The sequence below is a fragment of the Taudactylus pleione genome, unplaced genomic scaffold, assembly GCF_031769625.1.
Source record: "Taudactylus pleione unplaced genomic scaffold, aTauple2 ptg000493l, whole genome shotgun sequence".
Lineage (NCBI taxonomy): Eukaryota > Metazoa > Chordata > Amphibia > Anura > Myobatrachidae > Taudactylus > Taudactylus pleione.
This window is the reverse complement of record NW_028284895.1, coordinates 1,732,248-1,749,350: the sequence shown is the minus strand read 5'-3', so window position 1 is coordinate 1,749,350 and position 17,103 is coordinate 1,732,248. Positions and strand designations below refer to the sequence as shown.

Below are 17,103 nucleotides of genomic sequence, written 5' to 3'. Positions count from 1 at the left end.
CTACTGTATTTAGCAGATTGCAAAGTGCAAAGATACAAACTTCAACTTCCACCCTTATTTTTCCCTTTCTCCTCTCTTAAAAATTTAATTAATATTTGTTTTTGCTTTATTGTTTTATATATGGAATTTTTTGAAGATTTGTAAAATAAATTATAAAAAAAAAATTACACTACTTTGTAATAATGTAGACAAACAGAATGTTAAGTTTGTTTCTGTACCATCTTGTCTATTTTTGTTCCCTATATTTTGATAGCCATTTTTGATTATTTGTAATATTATTTGTGTAGTGTATTTAAAATAAAAGATTAAAAGTCCGTGGAACAGAGCTGGGACAGCAATAGTAAATTAACTCTGCTTTGTGCACGGGTGGGGTAGAATGGCCAAAATGCAGAATGACTTCAATATCTTGCATAACACACACCTGCCTACCCTCCCGGGCAATTGGGCAAGTCTCCCGGCCACAGCCGCTCAGATCCCAAGTGAAGTGGGCTTTGAAGGCGGCCGATGACACAATGCGTTTTGAATTGTATCATCGTGGCTTCGTAATCGCGGCATTGTATAGCAGGGAGCGGAGCGACGACGATGAGATTGTGTCATCACGCCCCCCAGACCTGCCCACCTCTGCCCCGCCACGCCCCCGCAGTGCCAAAGAGATAGAAGCCCAAAGGTCGGCAAGCTTGGCAAAAAATGAAAATAAAATGAAAATAATGCACATTTATTTATTATTATTACCAGTTACTTATATAGCGCACACATATTCCGCAGCGCTTTACAGAGAATATTCGGCCATTCACATCAGTCCCTGCTCCAGTGGAGCTTACAATCTATATTCCCTACCACATGCACACACATACACACCAGGGTTAATTTTTGTTGGGAGCCAATTAACCTACCAGTATATTTTTGGAGTGTGGGAGGAAACTGGAGCACCCTGAGGAAACCCCCGCAAGCACAGGGAAAATATACAAACTCCAAACAGGTGGGTGGGAGTTTGGTGGGAATCAAACCCATGACCTCAGTGCTGTAAGGCAGTAATGCTAACCATTACACCGTCTGTGCTGCTCATCTCCGCTTTTGTAGTTGCTAAACACTGATCAAATAAATCTATAATAAATTAATGATAATAATAATAATAATAATAATAATAATAATAATAACGATATATGTATTTAAAAAAATCACCAAACTATAATTATTATTGTTAAATTATATAGTGCCACCTTATTATGCAGAGCGGTAATGAGAATATTTGTTATACACATCAGTCCTTGCTCCATTAGAGCTTACAGTCTATGGGGACTATTTACTAAGAATTGGATGGAGATAAAGTGAACTGAGATAAAGTACCAGCCAATCAGCTCCTAACTGCCATGTCACTGGCTGTGTTTGAAAAATGACAGTTAGCAGCTGGTTGGCTGGTACTTTATCTGCCTTTTGATAAAAACCCCTGTAAGAGGGGAGAAACGCGTCAAGGCATTTTTTGGACTGCTTTCAACCTCTACATACTTACTCCAATTTGGATTACTAATTGCGGATTTGTCATTGCCGATTCCTTTTGTCATCAGCACCAATTTATTTGTCAGCGCTCTTTGGAATTGTACTGGCTACTATTATTGAGCCCGTTTACACACCTGTTAACCTTCCACTGCTACAAGGGCTTCAGACGGCAGCTGGACTGCGCATTATCACTCTTGCGTCCTGATTGGGAGCCACTGGGGCACAGGTTCCTTTCCCTTGTCGGTCTGGGAGCCTCCGGAGCAGCGTACCACACCACCGGGACCGCAGGGTCACCATCATATCTATCTCCCGTGTCCGTTGGGGAGTTGTAGGAGCAACACACCCCCAGGGAGACGCTGGGGCATTAACCCCACCGGGACAGCTGTGACACAGGATCGTGGATTTGGCCTGGAGTCCCTCTGCCATTACATCCATTGTATCACTATTGTGAACTTTAAACGGCTTCCACATGGGGGGGCTGCCGCACCTCTTCACATCAGGCTCCTTCAGGGTGAATACACATCCGTAGACTGGTAATATTCAAGCAAACGATAGACTGGTAATATTCAAGCAAACGATAGACTGGTAATATTTAAGCAAACGATAGACTGGTAATATTCAAGCAGACGATGCTAATACCTAATGATTTATTGTGATTACCATTTTCGCTATTTAGAGAGGTTCATTGATACATATGATTCTATTATTAGCTAGTGATACATTGGAGACAATGGCCCTGATTCAGAGCCGGACGCTCTGACCAGAGCCGGACGCTCTGACCAGAGCGCTCGCTCTGAATCAGGGCCCTCCTCCATTAAAATGGAGCGTCCTCCTGGACGCTCGTATAGCTGTGGGTCACCACCCACAGCATATACGATCGTCCAAAAAGATGGTTGCGATGTTCTTGACCATCGCGACCATCGAACTTGCGACGGAAACCCTGCGGTAGGGTTTCCCAACCACAAGCCCTGGAGTGATTTTGGCTCTATCAGAGCCAAAATCACTCCCACTGACATCACTAGTGATGTCAGTGGGGCCAGCTTCAGATGGTAGGCGTTCCCATGGGAACGCCTCCGTCTGGCAGGCACGCCCCCGGCACGCCCACCAAAGGGGGCGTGCTCTCACTCACCATCGACAGCACGCCCCCTTTGGTGCGAGACCCCGAGCGACGGATTCCCCGTCGCTCGCCGGGTCTCGCGCATGCGCACGACGGAACTCCCTCCGTCGTGCGCATGCGCAGTGGGGAACATTGACCCACTTGCGAGCGTACTGCCGCTTGCGAGTGGGTCTGAATGACCCCCCATGTGTATCTAGATCAATGTAAGTATCAGTTCAGTCGCATATTGACACTGTATAAATTACTATTTTATGTGCTATGATTGTATATGTTTTTAGAGTTGAACTGCAGTTCATTTATTCATGTGTATAATAAATAAATATTTCTATATGTTTCAAATTTTCGCAGCCTGAGGTTTTTATATAGGGACTAGCGCAGACACCTTTTTTGTATTTCTGTGTTTTTGTGAGGGCGACTTGCAGATACCCCTCTGGTGTCAGTAGCCAGTGTCTATATTGGAATACAATCTTAGCAAATAGCGCAACATTTTTTCCTTTTCCTCATATACTGTATAAAGCTCAAGACTGTACAGTAGCTCCAATCCCAGGCCCCTATGTGGCTCTATAGGCCTTGCAGACAATTCCACACTTAGCACAAGAGATCATTTTTCCAAAGTTGGTTTTTAAAATTAATTTAGCAGTTTCTACATATTTAGTAAATACTAAGTACAGAAAATACTGTACTGTATATATATTGAACTCCTGATAATATTGCCATCAATGTGCATAATTAGCCATTAATCTATAGGTTACTAGAATTGTAGAATAATAATAATAATCTCATAAGACATTTCCCTTCCGAGATCCATATTTTCCCGATCATGGGCTATAGGTTTGAAATTAAATTATTATGGGAGTTTCACCAAGCAAATGCCGTCAAAATGGACTTAATTAGACAGCGGGATGACTTTTCTATGTGCGTTTGCTTAAACTTCGGAATAAATGTCATGCCATATCTCCTTAATTACATTTCAATCACTAATCAATTTGATAAGGATCAGACCTATCAAAGCAGCTAGGACCTGGCCTATAAAAAAATAACCTCGTTCTCCAAAACGTGACCCTATAATGTTAAGTAGGGATCAAATTCTTGATTGGGATGTAACTACAGATGTAATTATGTACTTTATTGCCAAGCCAGAAATAAGCTCTATTTTATTAATATAATCACTACGAAACCTTTAAGAGAAAACGGTCAATTAATGAATCCACAGTGACACCTGGTGGCCATTTGCTACATGACAGCCTAATCATTATCTATATATTATTTAGCACTTAGCATTGATTATATAAAGAGACATACAACATCAATAAAAAATTGCACATTTGGATCCAAAACCATGTATGTTAACCTCTTCAGGCCTAGCATGTAATAAGGTCAAAAATACAGTATTTTTTTATTTTTTTAAAGTGAATTACAGTATTTGCAATAGTCACATACCTAGTGGCACCATCCATTTGTTCCTTTCTTTACATGAAAGTTGAAAGCAAGAAAAGGGAAAGAAGAAATACATTAAACTATGGTCATTTATGGAGCTGTGAATGCTAAGTTGTGTTATACTGATAAACTGCTGCCATGTGCGCCCTGTACCATGATAGAACTGTCCTGTATTTATGCCGGTAAATAGGTGCCACCGCCAAAAGGTAAAATAGTTCACAAGAGTTTGATACTGAACATTACCTGTCGCTTAGGAACTGTTAGACATTACTCCACAGTACCCACATGCCCTTTAAGTAGTGATACATTGATTAAATAGCTTATGGTGCTGCAAATTGCACAGTCAACCTGTACAATTTATAGGCATTCACAGAACTTTCAGAAAATAGACCGATCGGTGTTGATCCAGGCTGTGAAGGGATGCCGTACGGTAAAAATGTCTCAGGGGACGGCGATGACTTTAGATTATTCATTTGCTCCCTTATGTTGGAAAAACAACTAACAGATGTGTCCTCACAAACTGCCGAGACTCTGCCCACCAGTTTGTTTGATACTTGGTGGCCCTGGAGGTGTCACCAGCACTTGTTTTAAAGACTACAGATTTTGTCTTTCATAGAGATAATTCTGCCCGCTGCTACTTCCCATGGGAATATTAGATTGCATTGTATTGTTTCATCATCCATACAGTTTATGCTTTGCTATGTGAGCCTGTCATCGCTGCACCACAGGCGAGGGAATGCCGCTGAAGAATTTAAATTAAATGACATCAATTATTTGTTGACTTGGACTCTTCTTTTCCCAGTTCTCTTTTCTTTCAATCTGCTCTTCCCAGTTCTTCTACATTTTCTCGCGCTAGTATTATTTTTTGTATCAGCTACTCGGCAGGAACAGAACTTCCCAATATCTGGTAGTTTCTACTCTTGTTATCCCCTATTCTCTATCACCCCTTTTCCCTTCCCCAGTGCAAAACTGCCAAAGAGGGAGCGTTACTTCCATTATACTTTATAATTGTGGAGGGAGAATCTGTTGTCGCCCTTAGCAACCTGTGATTTGCTTCCATTCATCCGGCCTGCACCAGAAAGATGACGTTACCTTTCCAGTTATGATAGATCTCCCCATTGTACAATATTAAAGGGGAGATTTATCAAACCATCTATAGAGGAAAAGTAGAGGTGCTGCCCATAGCAACCAGATTCTAGCTGACAATTTGTAGAATGCTCTAGATCAGGAGTGGGGAACCTTTTTTCTGCCGAGGGCCATTTTGATATATATAACATTATTTGCGGCCCGGTGCAGGCCACGCCCCCTCTGTGTGATGTCACATCGGGACGGGACCACAATCGCCAGTGATTACAGTAATGCCTGGAGAATCCTGAGGATGCTCCGGGGAGCTGTAAGGGCAGCGGTATGACTGTCTGAAGCATCCTAAGGACGCTCCAGGGGGCACTACTACATAGATTCTGGCTGCAGGGTGATATTCTAGGTACCCTGCTAACCAGATGAGGCTAGCAGAAAAAAGCTCAGAGGGCCAGACCAAATGATTCCGAGGGCCTTATACGGCCCCCGGGCCTGAGGTTCCCCATCCCTGCTCTTTATAAATGATAGCTACAATCTGACTGGTTGCTATGAGCAACACCTTTACTTTTCTAGAAGTTTTAATAAATATCCCCAATAATTTAGCAGATTGATATAATGTGTATTGTACCGATGTAGGACTGATTCACAGTTGTATGTAAATTAGTGAATTAAGAGGCAAAATTCAGGAAAAAGTGTGTACTTTGTGTAAAAAGGATAAATACAGAGGTGCTATAGGAGTGACAGACACCACGCACCATTATGCTTAATCTGCTACTTTATACCAATTCCTCTGTGATACAAATATACTGTACTAATCCTAAATCCAGTACTGAGGGCCTGACCATTGGATGTCGTAAGTGCTGGGTCTGTACGGGGCGTGTGCTGGGTCTGTATGGCGCGTGTGCTGGGTCTGTACGGCGCGTGTGCTGGGTCTGTACGGGGCGGGTGCTGGGTCTGTACGGCGCGTGTGCTGTGTCTGTACGGGGCGCGTGCTGGGTCTGTACTGCGCGTGTGCTGGATCTGTACGGCGCGTGTGCTGGGTCTGTACGGCGCGTGTGCTGGGTCTGTACGGGGCGCGTGCTGGGTCTGTACGGGGTGCGTGCTGGGTCTGTACGGCGCGTGTGCTGGGTCTGTACGGGGCGTGTGCTGGGGCTGTACGGGGCGTGTGCTGGGTCTGTGTGTTGTGCGTGTGCTGGGTCTGTGTGTTGTGCGTGTGCTGGGTCTGTGTGGCGTGTGTGCTGGGTCTGTACGGCGTGTGTGCTGGATCTGTACGGCGCGTGTGCTGGGTCTGCAGGGCACGTGTGCTGGGTCTGCACGGTGCGTGTGCTGGGTCTGCACGGCGCGTGTGCTGGGTCTGCACGGCGTGTGTGCTGGGTCTGTACTGCGCGTGTGCTGGGTCTGTACTGCGCGTGTGCTGGGTCTGTACTGCGCGTGTGCTGGGTCTGTATGGCGCGTGTGCTGGGTCTGTACTGCGCGTGTGCTGGGTCTGTATGGCGCGTGTGCATATAATTTTTTGTTGAGCTCACTCGTAGTGACCGGATGCAGCATGCCTGACCGACAGGCAGCGGCCTTTTCGGGGTGGAGCGGGGGCGTCTGCCCCGTTTTCTGTGCGTGCTGACGCCAAAGGCTGCGTCCTTGTTCACAGCTTCACCAGCTTCAGCACAGTGAATTCCCCGGGCGTCCTGAGTCACCTGAGGGTCGCTCAGATAACGATGTTCATGCAGGGTGATCTGATGGCTGCGTCTTCGGATGCAGCAGCGGATCACAGAAGCCGGCATGAGACGTCTCCTATTGTATTAGCGTATTATTGCACAGCCACTATGTACAATAACACATAGCGTGCATCTCTGAATCCTGTCCTTAGCATACTATTACCAACTTATCACACTATTAGAGAATTAAGATGCAAACTATGGGAAAACAAGTACTCATGCCCAGGAATCAAAGCAGGGAGGGGAGGCACGCTGCTGAAAAATGCGGTCAAGTCTCCGAAAATGCCATTTCCACTTTCTGGAGCTTGAACCTGATGGGCAACACCATCTATAGATGGCGTTGCCTAATAGAAGCCTACTGGCAGAAGCTTATGGCAGTGGCGCCACAAGAAGGTTCCGCACCCGGGTGTCATCCGCCGAGGGGTGACACCAAGGTGCAGACTACCCCTCACTGACTGGAGCCGGGTGCTGCACTGTAGCTTTAAGTGTCTGTCACTGAGGGAGCCGGCTGCACTCCACACAGGGACCTCCTACACCCCCCCTTCCCCCCTAAGTAATAGGCACTGGGGTTCGGGCCGTGTGTCCACGCCCCCTTCCCAAGTGGCCACGCCCCTTCCCAAATGGTGACGTCCCCTTTTACGGCGGCGGCCCTCCCAGCACCAGGTGACACCGCGGGGAGGGGCGCCACTGACCAATGGGCTTCTTATCAGAGTCTTCCCTGAGAGGGGTCCAATAGGATCCCATCTAGGGTCCCCCGTGGTTTGCACATGCGATGGCTGACGGCCACGCATGCACAGAAGGACCCCGGGTCATAAACCTGGAAGTACACCCCCGCAAAGGACAGCTTTTATTGGAAGAGCTGTGCTTTACCCAAGTGTACATGCACACCAGCGTTACTCAACACCGATTTGCATGTGATGAGTGGCGGGATACATAGCATCCAAAATGCGATGCTTGCTGTATCCCGTCCCAGGTGTCTCCCTTCATATGGCGCACAAAGGATAGCTGTATGAGGTCACATCTGTATTAATGGATCACCACACCTCAGTCTCTGTTATTTGGGAGAGGAGCTCTGGGAGAAGATAAAGGGATTATGGGAAAAAGAAAAGAGACAATGGCGCTGTACTGAATGGTAATGTCGGATCTAGAAACATCATCATAAAAACTAGATAAAGTCACATAACAAGAATATTTTCACATACGCACCTGCTAATATTTACATCAGACAAATATAAAGAGAAACCTACAGTACATATATTGGCTTAGATTTACTTTAATTAACTAGTTATCAAATAATATTTGCAGGTGTCTTTGAGGGGGGGGTATATGTAAATTTTAAGGGGAAGAATTATCAAATCTTGGAGAGTGATAAAGTACCAACCAATCAGCTTCTAACGGTCATGTTACAGGCTGTGCTAGAAAAATTACAGTTAGAAGTGTATTGGTTGCTATGGGAAACTACTCCAAGATTTGATAACTCTCCACCTAAGTACCACCCTGATGTATCTACGGGAGGACCGCAGCAGATATCCCATTTTCGATATCAAAATCAGACCCCACAGGTTTCTATGAGGGCTGCTGAATTTATCAAGTTCTTCAGATGGAGTCAGTCAATGTAGACTATATTAATAAGGGAGTGAACTGCTGTGCATACTAAATTTTGTTCCTCCATTCCCTGTTCCTACACAATTACCTGCAAGCTACATACAGTCACCAGCTGGTTATCTAGATCACACCCTGCTCCTCTCCATCATAACCAGTGTATCATGGTGGCTACGGCTGTACATCACATATCTTCCCATAAACCATCCTACTGGTTAAGAACCTGGTGGTAAATTTACTAAAGGTCGATTTGATGGTCGATTTGAAGTGTGAGTTAGATCACCTCAAACCGACTCAAATAACATTGTGACAACCCCGTTTTTTATTCCAGATTTACTAATGGTCGATTTGTTTTGCCATTTGCAAAATAAATTTGGTTTTGAACAGTGATTTGCTGTTTGATTTGACATGTTCATGTACAAATCGAACGGCAAATCCCACTTCAAACCGAACTGCAAATCCCCGTCTGCACAGAACCGCTTCATGCTTTCACTTTCAGCATGAGCAGTTCGTTCTCACACAGATACATGCAGACATCAGTGAGATTCCTGCATGTATCTGACTGTAACAAGCAAACAAATATTTAAAAGTATAAAAAAATTGATGTTAGGTCCCCCCCCAAAACACAACCAACTCCGGACTTTTCAAACCCAGTTCTGGTTGACTAAGTACAGGGAAATAATTGCGTAGGGGCCCCCTTTTGTGGAGGGGGCCCCAACTCCCCAGGGATCCCTGGCCTGGGCTGACTAGCGGTCAGGGCTGATGCTGCGGCTGGGGGGCACGGCGATAGGTGCTCCCCTGGCTGTGGCATCAGTTCCCCACTAGATAGGGTCCAGGGCTGGTTCTGTGAATTACAAGGAGACCCAATGCAAATTTTTCCCTCTAATTCCAGAGCCAGCCCTTCTTCCCATAGCCCAGTGTTGGTTGAACTAAGTACAGGGAGACCCTACGCAATTTTTTCCCTGTACTTAGTCAACCAGGACTGGGTTTGAAAAGTCCGGGGCTGGTTGTGTTTTGAGGGGGGAACCTCACGTAAATTTTTTTTTACTTTTAAATATTTGTTTGCTTGTTACAGTCAGATACATGCATCATTCAAATCGAATGATAGTAAATAAGGGTTTTGTGTGTTGGTCTATGTAAAAAAAGTACCAACGTTTTCCCGATGTTCGATTTGAGGTCGATTTGACTAAAATTCGATTTTACATTCGATTTGGCCTTTAGTAAATACCCAAATGCAAAATCGAATACAAATCGAATGAAGATCGCACCTCAAATCACTCAAAATGCCAAATCGACCTTTGGTAAATTTACCCCCTGGGCTGTCTGTAGTGATAAGGCATCTGCTGGTGTGTACATAACTCTGTCGTAACACTGCCCTTAATTCTTTCAGTCCCTTTCCTCTCCCTTTGGGTATATTTACTAAAGTGCGAGTTTCTAGATCAGACTCTAGCTATTATCTTCTAGAATGTGCTAGTTAAATGGTAATTAGAATCTGATTGGTTGCTATGGACAACAACTCCACTTCTAAAAACCCTGCACTTTAGTAAATATATGTCTTAACTATAAGCCCATTACATAACAGATCGTACCCCTTCTTCACATCATGTGCTTAAAACTTAGACCAACACTGGCATGTATTAAAAATAAATACACTTTAATCATTTAATGTACTATTTGGTAGAACATACACATGAAAGTACACTTGCCCTCCCGACCCCTTATGGCATTTCGCCATGAATCCCAGCAGCACATAGGAACTGGTATTCATGGCGTAATATGGTACATGTTGCCATAATTTGCTGCAAAACACATCATCAAGTTCCTGCCCCCTGGCTACTTCACTAGGGAAGTGGGGGGGGGGGGGGGATCCTGTAGCATTTACTGCTCTGATGGGGGTCAGGGAGGGTAACAATGAGAGACGGCTGAACATACAAATTCCGGGACCGATTCTTGCTCCCTGTTGGTCCCTGCATATATTATTTATATTTTGGTCAATGGTAAAAATCTGAGAACCCTTCTCTTGTCGCAGATGGTGATCGACAGCTCGCCCCGTTTTGTAGGCGGGGCGGGGGGGGTGGCTACACAAACGGAGGCGTTCCCAAGTGAATGCCTGCCGTTTTGTGGGCGGCCGCACTGACATCAGCAGGAAGCTCCCTGGGGCTTGCGGTTGCCGAGACCCAACCTTAGGATCTCGTCGCAAGCCCCGATGGTCGCGATGGTCATGACCATCACAACCATCACCCTGGTCGGTCGCTAAGGCTGTGGGTGGTAACCCACAGGTTAGCTAGCGACCAGGAGGCCACAGTAAAAAAAACAAGCGGACGCCCTCATTCAGAACGAGCGGTCGCTTCTTGCGACCGCCTCTGAATGAGGGCCGATGTGTGCAACTCTCAAAACTGATTGGCTGGTTTCCGGCATGAGTCTACTAGTAATGCCCAGATACGATGGCAGGCAGCTCAGGGTGCTGATATAATAAAAATTTTTGGTTGAACACAGTGAGAACATAGGGCCTGATTCAGACCCACTCGCGAGCGGCTGTCCGCTCGCAAGTGGGTCGATGTTATGGACTGAGCATGCGCACGACGGAGGGAGCTCCGTCGTGCGCATGCGCCAGACGCGACGAGCGAAGGAAAGTCCTTCGCTCGTTGTGTCCGATCAAAGGGGGCGTGCTGTCAATGTTGATTGACAGCACGCCCCCTTTGGTGGGCGTGCCAGGGGCGTGCCTCCCTGACGGGGGCGTTCCCACGGGAACGCCTCCCGTCAAAAGCCGGCCCACTGACATCACTAGTGATGTCAGTGGGAGTGATTTTGGCTCTGATAGAGCCAAAATCACTCCGGAGCTTGCGGTTGAAAACCTCAACCGCAGGCTCCGGCTCGCAAATTCGATGGTCGCGATGGTCTCGACCATCGCGACCATCACAATGCACGCTCGTATAGCCTGTGGGTGGTGACCCACAGCTATACGAGCGTCCAGGAGGACGCTCCATGAAAATGGAGCCCGGCCCTCATTCAGAGCGTGCGCTCTGCTCAGAGCGTACGGCTCTGAATGAGGGCCATAGTCGCCATCACCAGCAGCCAAAGCTGAATCCTCCACTGTGTATCATAAGCTCCTGCATAGGATCCAATGGATATTGAGGGCAATGATTACAGTAACCTCTTTGTATGTGTGTTTTTTTGTGCCAAACAGAGGAGGGTGTACAAGCCAGTATCCTGCATAGAGATCTGCCAGCCACCATGACTAGCAGACATAGGGCCTGAATCAGACTCGCTCACTATCTGCGTACGCTCGCTGGATGCGTATGCAAATTTGTCAAAATGACACCACGGGAAGCGAACGCTCGCCAAGGCATAAGCACGCCCACCATGTCTTTGCAAGCGGCCACTTTGTCTGAGCTTACGCCCAATCGCACAGGCAGAGCCGCCCACAAGCAACACGTCATCTCCAAGAAGTGTATTAAAACATTGGTACATCGAGCACCATCGGATGCTAACGCAGTGCTTGTGGTTGCTTTACCCTACCGCAAGCACTGCGAGGAAATCAGTGTAAAAAAAAGGCATGTGACGTGTACTATGACGCTGCCTGTTAATTATGCACGCCTCTAAAACGGCGTTCGCATGTCCAACCCCCCGTTATTAGTGTCCTGCCCCTGTTACCACCCACAAACAGCCTCTCCTGTCACTCATTACCCTGAGCTGCCTTTGCTGGGCGAGCGAGAGGGTTGCGATCGCAATGTGTAGTTCGCGCACGCGCAGAACGAAGCGTGCGCATGCGCAGAACATTGGGCCGCTTGCGAACGAACAGCGCGAGCGAGCGGCTCTGAATCAGGCCCATAGGCCCCCATTTATTAACGAGTTTTATCACCAAAACGAGTGATAAATGTCACTGTGTATGATAAATGGTGCTCCAGCCAATCAGCTCCCAACTGTCATTTTTCTAACAGATGACAGTTGGGAGCTGATTGGCTGGAGCACCATTTATCATACACAGTGACATTTATCACTCGTTTTGGTGATAAAACTCGTTAAATAAATGAGGCCCTGAGAAAGTTACCGAGTCACTGACAGATTGGGGAAAATGCCTAATTAAGTGTGCGGCCAACACAAGACCATGGTGGCGACCTGCATATGACCTTGTGTCATACCTCCCAACATGACCCTCTCCAGGAGGGACACAATGTTCTGGTCCTGGACTTCCCTGGTAAGAGGCAGGGCTGCAGCACAGTTGAAAATTCAAATAGGGGAGTCACACCAACTGTCATTTCACACACTGACAAACATCACTGGCTGGGACTCACTGGCAGTTGGTGTGACTCCCCTATTTGAATTTTGGACTGTGCTGCATCCCCACCCCTGGAGCCACCACCAATCTGAAATTACCAGGGAAGTCCAGGACCAGAGCATTGTGTCCCTCCTGGAGAGGGTCATGTTGGGAGGTATGTTGTGTGGCCACAAACAGCTGCTTGTGGGGTTACGTGGTTCCTATGGACATCATCACCTTTTTCTATTGCATAGGCACAGTTCTCATTCTTAGCATCCTTAAGACATTATGGGAGCGGTATGCATTCAAGCGCAATGCATCCCGCCAATGATCGCATGCATATCGGCGTTTAGTAACACCGTATGCATGTACAGTGAAGACAAGGACAGCTCTCCCAATAAGAGCTGTCCTTTGCGGTGTGGACACTTACTGGGTTTTTAGACCTGGGAGTCCCTCTGCACATGTGCGGCCGCCGGTCAGCACATTCACGAGCTGCGGGGGGACCCTGGGAGGGATCCTTCTCTGGGAAAGCTCTGAAGTGGAGCCCATAGGGTTCTATTTGGCAGCACCTTCTATAGATAGTGCTACCTATAGGGTCCAAACAGCTTGGTGCATATGGAAAATGTGGTCAAACTGCTGAAAAGTGCATTTTCGGAGGTTTGACCACATTTTTAGCATTGATCCACCTACTCTAAAGTGCCAATGCTTCCATGAGGCTAACAGCTATTGTATATTTCTTAAATAAATGGATACAAATAATGCAGGCCTAATTGCGCTGGCCTAGTGACTCATGGGGGAAGGATGGAGCCTATTGGCGTGGATATGGAGAAATTCTGGAGGCCAGGCCCAGAATAGTTACAGTACTGTAAGTCACTGGCTGATTCCATACAGCCCTAAACTGACACCAAAGAGGTTTGTGACGCCATGGGCCTTCAGGGCAAATAAGGCGCCAACTATACCAAACATATAGATAAGCTCTGACATTTATTGTAGACCCACACAGGACCTAATTTATGAAGCCTAGTAGAAGCACAAGATGGTGGGCCCAGTGCTCTTGAAGATGCCTCCACAAACTAGAAGTGTGCCTAGGTGCGCGAGGTGGGTGAGAGCCAGAAAACACTATCATTATTATTATTTAAGTGCACCAGCCCTGGTATTGGATTAAACTGATTCGGTCTATGACTTCTATCATTTATATACATTATTTTTCACTATTAACTATTGAAACTGTTGCAAAGACATAAATGATATATCGCAACTGTGCTGACATAGATGAAACAGTCCCAATTTGGATGGCCTGTCCCGTGTAAAAAGTCTATCGTCTGTTGGGACTCGGGAGATAGGTCCCGCTAAGTCATGCCAAACATACCAGTGGCCGCCGGTGCATGCAACATTGAAGGGGTGTTTTGAGGGGAGGGGAGGTGAGGGTATAGGAAAGGGGCTGGGTAGCCCCAAATGTGACATGGCCTGTCCCCGTGCAGCATGACTACGCACACCCCCTTGTCATGTAAACACTACTGTACCATGAATCAGCTGTGCATGAATTTTAAAAAGCTAATTTTAGGATTTATGATATACTGTATGTGTACTGAATATATACAGAATTTACTGAATAATTGCCAATAATTCTCTGCTGTTTTTGGCTAAAACATAAATATTACTCTGTGATTCATAAGTAACATGTACTGATTCATAGGTGACATGTACTGATTCATAGGTAACATGTACTGATTCATAGGTGACATGTACTGATTCATAGGTGACATGTACTGATTCATAGGTAACATGTACTGATTCATAGGTGACATGTACTGATTCATAGGTGACATGTACTGATTCATAGGTGACATGTACTGATTCATAGGTAACATGTACTGATTCATAGGTGACATGTACTGATTCATAGGTGACATGTACTGATTCATAGGTAACATGTACTGATTCATAGGTGACATGTACTGATTCATAGGTGACATGTACTGATTCATAGGTAACATGTACTGATTCATAGGTGACATGTACTGATTCATAGGTGACGTACTGATTCATAGGTAACATGTACTGATTCATAGGTGACATGTACTGATTCATAGGTAACATGTACTGATTCATAGGTGACATGTACTGATTCATAGGTGACGTACTGATTCATAGGTGACATGTACTGATTCATAGGTAACGTACTGATTCATAGGTGACATGTACTGATTCATAGGTGACATGTACTGATTCATAGGTGACATGTACTGATTCATAGGTGACGTACTGATTCATAGGTAACATGTACTGATCCATAGGTAACATGTACTGATTCATAGGTGACATGTACTGATTCATAGGTGACATGTACTGATTCATAGGTAACATGTACTGATTCATAGGTGACATGTACTGATTCATAGGTGACATGTACTGATTCATAGGTGACGAACTGATTCATAGGTGACGTACTGATTCATAGGTAACATGTACTGATTCATAGGTAACATGTACTGATTCATAGGTGACGTACTGATTCATAGGTAACATGTACTGATTCATAGGTAACATGTACTGATTCATAGGTGACATGTACTGATTCATAGGTAACATGTACTGATTCATAGGTAACATGTACTGATTTATAGGTAACATGTATTGAGCTCATTTCTCAGGGTACTTATATTATTGTGCCAGAGATGGTTTGCATTATACATGAATACCACAGGTAACAGCTACAACAATCAGGGACACTTTGTAAATGGTGACATACAATAAAAGGACATAACACTTACCTAAAGTATGGAAACTGGACAATAGATTCATAGTATTGCCAGGTGGCGGTCAGATCGATCCTGCTTAGGTTAGTGGCATGAAATCTCCAAGCAGACTAGAGAGACAGGAAAAAGGATTATAGGGGATGAAATAAGCAGAATTATATCACATTAGTGGCATACTATTCACATCCAGCAGTAACTAAAACATAGATTGCAAGATCCACTGGGGCAGGGACTGATGTGAATGATTAAATACTCCCTGTACAGCGCTGTGGGATATTTAGGCACTATATAAATACTGCTAATGAAAAAAAATTATAACTGTCAAAGTTCTTCGATAATCCACACCTTAAATATGGGATACAGCTTTAGACACCTCCCTGTAAGAAGGATATACTGTAGATATAGTCTTGAACTCTTGATATAGATATAGTCTTGATCTGACTGGCCTGGTGGTAGGGGAATCTCTTTGTGGAATTTAAGTTATGTTACAGTTGCCTGTTGATATAAGAATGACAGGAAGACTTTCAGTGTATTATATTATTACACTTCCAAGGCTACAACAAAATGTCAGCTGTTTATCAATGGAGACAATTAGTACTATACATATAGCGTATAACAGCTACTCCATCAGTTGTAGGTTTATATAGAAAGTGTAGGGGACAGTAAAGGGGAAGTATTCCTGTGGGGGACAATGATGATCACACCCGCATGCGCGAGACCCGGTTAATGACGGGCGCTCCGTCGTTAGGGGTCTCGTAGCAGACGGGGCAAGCTGTCGATGTTGAGTGACAGCTCACCCCGTTTGCTGGGCGGATCGGGGGTGTGTCCGGCCAAACGGACGCGTTCCAGTCGGAACGCTTGCCGTTTGGGGGCGGCCCCACTGACATCATTGCTGATGTCAGTGGGGAACTTCCTGCTCGATCAGAGCAGGAAGCTCCTTGGGGCTTACGAGTGCCCAGACCCTACCCTAGGGTCTGGTCGTAAGCCCCGATGGTCGCGATGGTCTTGACCATCGCGACCATCACCCATGTCGGTCGTTAGAGCTGTGGGTGTTAACCCACAGCTTAACGAGCGACAAGGAGGCGGCCGTTCAGGATGCAAGCAGCCGCCCTGATTCAGAGCCACCGCTTGCATCTAACGACCGTCTCTGAATGTGCTTTATTTTTTTTTTCCTGTGGGGGCCAATGTGTTTGTTTTTTCCTTTGGGAGCCAATGTGTTTGTTTGTTTTTTTCCTGTGGGGGCCAATGTGTTTCATTTCCTATTAGTCGAGGCCAATGTGTTTGTTTTAAGCTGTGAGGGACAATCTGTCTTATTTTTGTTTTTCCTGATATGTGTTTTTTTTCCCTGTGGGCGGCCAATGTGGTTTACCTTTTGGGGGCAATTTACTTTATTTCTTTCCTGTTGGAGTCAATGTGTTTTGATTTTTTCTTGTGAGGGCCATTGTGTTTGTTTTTTTTTACCAGTCAAGGTTTATTAGTGTTTTCATGTCTAGAGTTGAGACCAATGTGTGTGGGTTTTTTTCCTCTGTAGTGGCCCCTATAATTGCATCCACGGTGGGTCCTTCATGCTCCAGTCCAAAACTGGATATAGTTGGTTTTATGTTTTTTTCCAGTGGGGGCCAATGTTTTTTTAATCTTTTTTCC

The 17,103-nt window shown here is 45.6% G+C and overlaps 1 protein-coding gene across 1 annotated transcript in view; it reads right to left on the bottom strand.

The window, feature by feature from the left end:
• The window catches only part of KCNQ3 (potassium voltage-gated channel subfamily Q member 3), a 306,708-nt gene that overhangs the window by 62,913 nt on the left and 226,692 nt on the right, over nucleotides 1–17,103 (bottom strand). The window contains exons 8-9 of the mRNA XM_088449700.1: nucleotides 15,475–15,569; nucleotides 4,055–4,081 (exon numbers count right to left, since the gene is read on the bottom strand). Coding sequence (XP_088305826.1) covers nucleotides 4,055–4,081; nucleotides 15,475–15,569 — 122 coding nt within the window. The remainder of the gene's footprint in view (nucleotides 1–4,054; nucleotides 4,082–15,474; nucleotides 15,570–17,103) is intronic.